At 42.9% G+C, this 3,646-nt stretch overlaps 1 protein-coding gene across 1 annotated transcript in view; it reads right to left on the bottom strand.

Annotated features, from left to right (window-relative positions):
* gfra4a (GDNF family receptor alpha 4a) overlaps positions 1–2,740 on the bottom strand; it is a 209,272-nt gene extending 206,532 nt beyond the window's left edge. The window contains exon 1 of the mRNA XM_024266942.2: positions 1,451–2,740. Coding sequence (XP_024122710.1) covers positions 1,451–1,493 — 43 coding nt within the window. The 5' untranslated portion in view covers positions 1,494–2,740. The remainder of the gene's footprint in view (positions 1–1,450) is intronic.
* Positions 2,741–3,646: the final 906 nt, after the last annotated feature.

Genomic DNA, 3,646 nt, shown 5'->3' with positions numbered 1-3,646 from the left:
ATCCAAAACGCTGTTGTAGCCTGTTCAAAGCGCCATTTTATTGTTTTAAATACAGGCATCAAAAATGTTATTTTTAACGTCCTTAAAACGTCGTTTTAGCCCCGCCCTAATGTCCCACAATCAGGCCAAAAGTATTGAAACTGAAATTTTTGGAAAGAAGAGTTGAAAGTGAAAAAAAGATTTAAAACTAAAGAAAAGTTTTGACATTTTAAGTTTTGAAATCTAAAACAATGAATATTTAAGGCTAAAAATAAATGAGTTTATTTTAGAATAGCAAAAGGTTCCAGACATTTTACATTTTTGGGGGCCAAACACCATTTGTTTTCAATTTGTTTCATTTGAGTTTTAAATAATATTCCAATTTAGCTCCATAGAAATGCCCTTCCAGACCCAAATGCTGATCCCAACTTTGGATCAAAGTCAGCCACTGACCTCTTCTCTTCTGGAAACATCAGGGAAAGTTTTAGCTTTTTTAACAGCCCCTGGTCCACCTCACTGCTGCTGACGGATGGCATCATGAAGATCATGAAGATCTGCCACAGAAACTGCTGTTTTGACACATTTCTTTCAATGACGGTACCAGGGGGGGTTGACACTTGCTTTTTTACATATGATGTGAAAAGCCAGGAGGTCACATTAGCAGTGGTTCCAGCCCTGAAAGCGTGTGAAACAGAGAGCTTGGGGTGCATGGAGCTACAGCCGCAGGCGGTGCCACATATTGTCCAAAGCCTGAGAATTTCCTGCATTTCCAGCCTGCGTGGCTGCTGTCAGAGCACCTCAGCGTGCCTGAAATCACAGCTGCAGCAAAGGGGAAATGGAGTCTGAGATGAAGAGCTGTCATCATTGTGGTCATAAATCTTACAAATTCCTCCTGTCTGTTTCCAGCTTTGCTGAAAAGCTTTTTTTCCCTCCGGAGCACAGAAAACTGAGTTTGCACCACATTTGACTGTGACAAGAGGGAAACACTGACGTGGAAAAATGACTTGCCACACCTGAAGTGTGCGCAGCGTCTGTGTGGAGAGGACGCAGCTTGAGCTGACGCGCCCGCGGAGCTGCTGCTGCTCATGAACTCACGTTTGAGCAGCTTCACACTCAGCATCAGCGCACGCTCCTGCCTGTGCACCGCGCTGAGGACACCTGCAGAGAGGCCGGTCGGTGCACAGGCGCGCGCACAACAGTTAGGAACAGCAGTGGAGACATTTCAGTCACATCTGTTTGGGAGAAATGATGGATAAAACGTGCCAACACCTTCTGATGGGAAAGTCTGCCTCAGACATCACCTCCCAGTGAAACAGAAAGTATTATGCGGTCCACTTTTTCCCTGTTCACAACTGAAAATTCAACTTTACGCACACGGATGAGGGAAAAGCTGCGCGTCTGCAGCAATCATTTCCACAGCGCCGCATTCAATCTGCACAAGTTCAACTGTTTTCCAGTGCGGTCAACTCACCCAGCAGAGCCAGCTGCAGAAAGTACAGTCCGAGGAAGTCCATGATGGTGCGCGACGGTAATTCAAATGGATGCAATCCCGAGCGAGAGCTGGCGCGCGGAATTAAAGCCCTCCGCCGTAACTGTCACCGAAAGAAAGACCAAAAGAACGGCAGTTATTCCTCGAGTGATGACTGGCCACTCACGCCGGAATCCACAGCTCTGCGCAAAGAAGCAGCCGCGCAGCAGAACAGCATTGTTTTGAACAGTCAAACTTTTGTCTCCCAGAGAAGCCGAGGCGCCGCTCCGCTCCGCACGCACAACAGCAGGAAAGTGTTCGCTCTTCACGTGGAAGGGAGCATCCCAGACTCCGTCTCCGTCCGTCCTGCGCGCGTTTCCTCTCCTCCTCGCCTACACCTGCGCGCCGCGCGGAAGCTGCGGAGGAATCGAGGCTGCGCCGTTGCGCACTCTGACCTGCGTCTCACTCCTCGTGATCTCCCGCGCGGGCCGGCTGGTCAGAGGTGCCCAACGCAGCTCGTTTCAAAATCCAATTTTGCCCAAAGCTGAAATGGGACAAGTTCAATCGATGGCCTATTTTCCTGCCGCCGTAAAAAAGGAGATAGGAGACGACGCATGGTTCCAAAGAGGACACTTGTCTGAAAATAGGCTATTCTCCTGACAGAAGGGGGGCCACAGTCCACCTGAACCACGGCAGCCCATTTGGAGACAGTTGGGGGGATCTTTTAGGGGCCCATGAGGCGCGGGAGGAGCAGACAGCTGAGCAGAGATGCGCTCCAAATGAAGCAGACCATCCTGCAGCCGGTGTGGGCTGTTGATGCACCTGCTGTCAGGAGGGCTCGCGCTGCTCTCCAGTCACAACACAACCCAAAGAATTCATCTGGCTCTGGGTTTTTACTGAGGCGTGACACCCAGCTCTTCAGTCACTCTGACAAAAATCCACTTTTTTAATTTAAATCTGACAGAAGCTGCTCTCCATAAATCATGAAGAGTACCTCAGCTCCGACAGCTGTCTTTATCTAGTTATTCTGGTCAAAGTCTGAATTATTTCCGAGCTCCAGCTGACACATTCATTTTTCATCAGTACTTTTGGGAGCAGTTTTGGCTCCTCAAGCTAATATTTGATGTTTTTACAGAATGACTCAGAAGCTTACATCAAAATCCATGTTTGTGCAGGAAAACCACGAGAACAACCATAAAAACAGAACAAGTCTGTCATTCACACAGAAGAAACTTTACACATCATTCACTCACTTCTTTTCTTAAACGGTCAGGGCTCTGCAAACTTCAACACATACAGAGACATTTGGGTTCAATTTTCTCAGACCAAAACCCAGCAGGAGCCACATGGAGCTAAATATTATTTGAAACCCAAATAAAACAAATTGGCAAAAAATATGGATGTTTGGGAAAAGAAAAAAAAAAACAGTAAAATGTCTGAAACTTTTTTGTCTATTACAAAATAAACTTAACTTTTTCAGCCACAAATGTTCATTTTTTATGTTTCAAACTCAAAATGTTAGTTTCAAAACTTTCTTTCACTTTCAACTCTTCTTTTTTTATTGTCGATTTTGAAATTTTCAGATTTGAAAACGAAAAAAAAAGTGGAACTAAAAAAAATAGTTTTGGAATTGAAATTTTGAGTTCTGAAACTTAAAAAAAACAACAACAATTTGAAGCTAAAAAAATAATAAGTCTATTAGTTTAGCAAAAAGTTTTGGACATTTTATTATTATTATTATTATTATTATTTTTTTTTTTGTCCAAACACCAATATATTTTCAATTTCTTTTATTCGGGTTTCAAACAACATTGGCCTCAATTTAGTTCCATACAAAGGCTCAGTACTTTAGAAAAATAAGACATAGATTTGTATTTATTTAAATGCTGGCATTATCATAAATAAAAATGTACTTACTTTGTATGAATAACACGTAAATATAAAGAGAAAATACCTTCTGAGTTCCTTTCAGAATAAAAGACCTTGTGTCATATAGAATCAGTTCAATCCTGCCAGTGTAGAAGCAGGTCGTGTAATGTAAGCAGTGACTAAAAAAAAAAACATTTATTTTACCATTTGTGGTAGAGCTCTGACAAAACTAAATTAATCCAACTCAAAAAATAAATCCAAGCAGATTGTAACTCTCATTCATAAGGCGCACTTCAATATTGTAAAAAAAAAAAAAAAAATCTGTTTAAT

This window comes from Oryzias melastigma, linkage group LG22 (genome assembly GCF_002922805.2).
Source record: "Oryzias melastigma strain HK-1 linkage group LG22, ASM292280v2, whole genome shotgun sequence".
NCBI lineage: Eukaryota > Metazoa > Chordata > Actinopteri > Beloniformes > Adrianichthyidae > Oryzias > Oryzias melastigma.
Note: the sequence above shows the minus strand (reverse complement) of the source record. Positions and strands in the feature narration are given on the sequence as shown.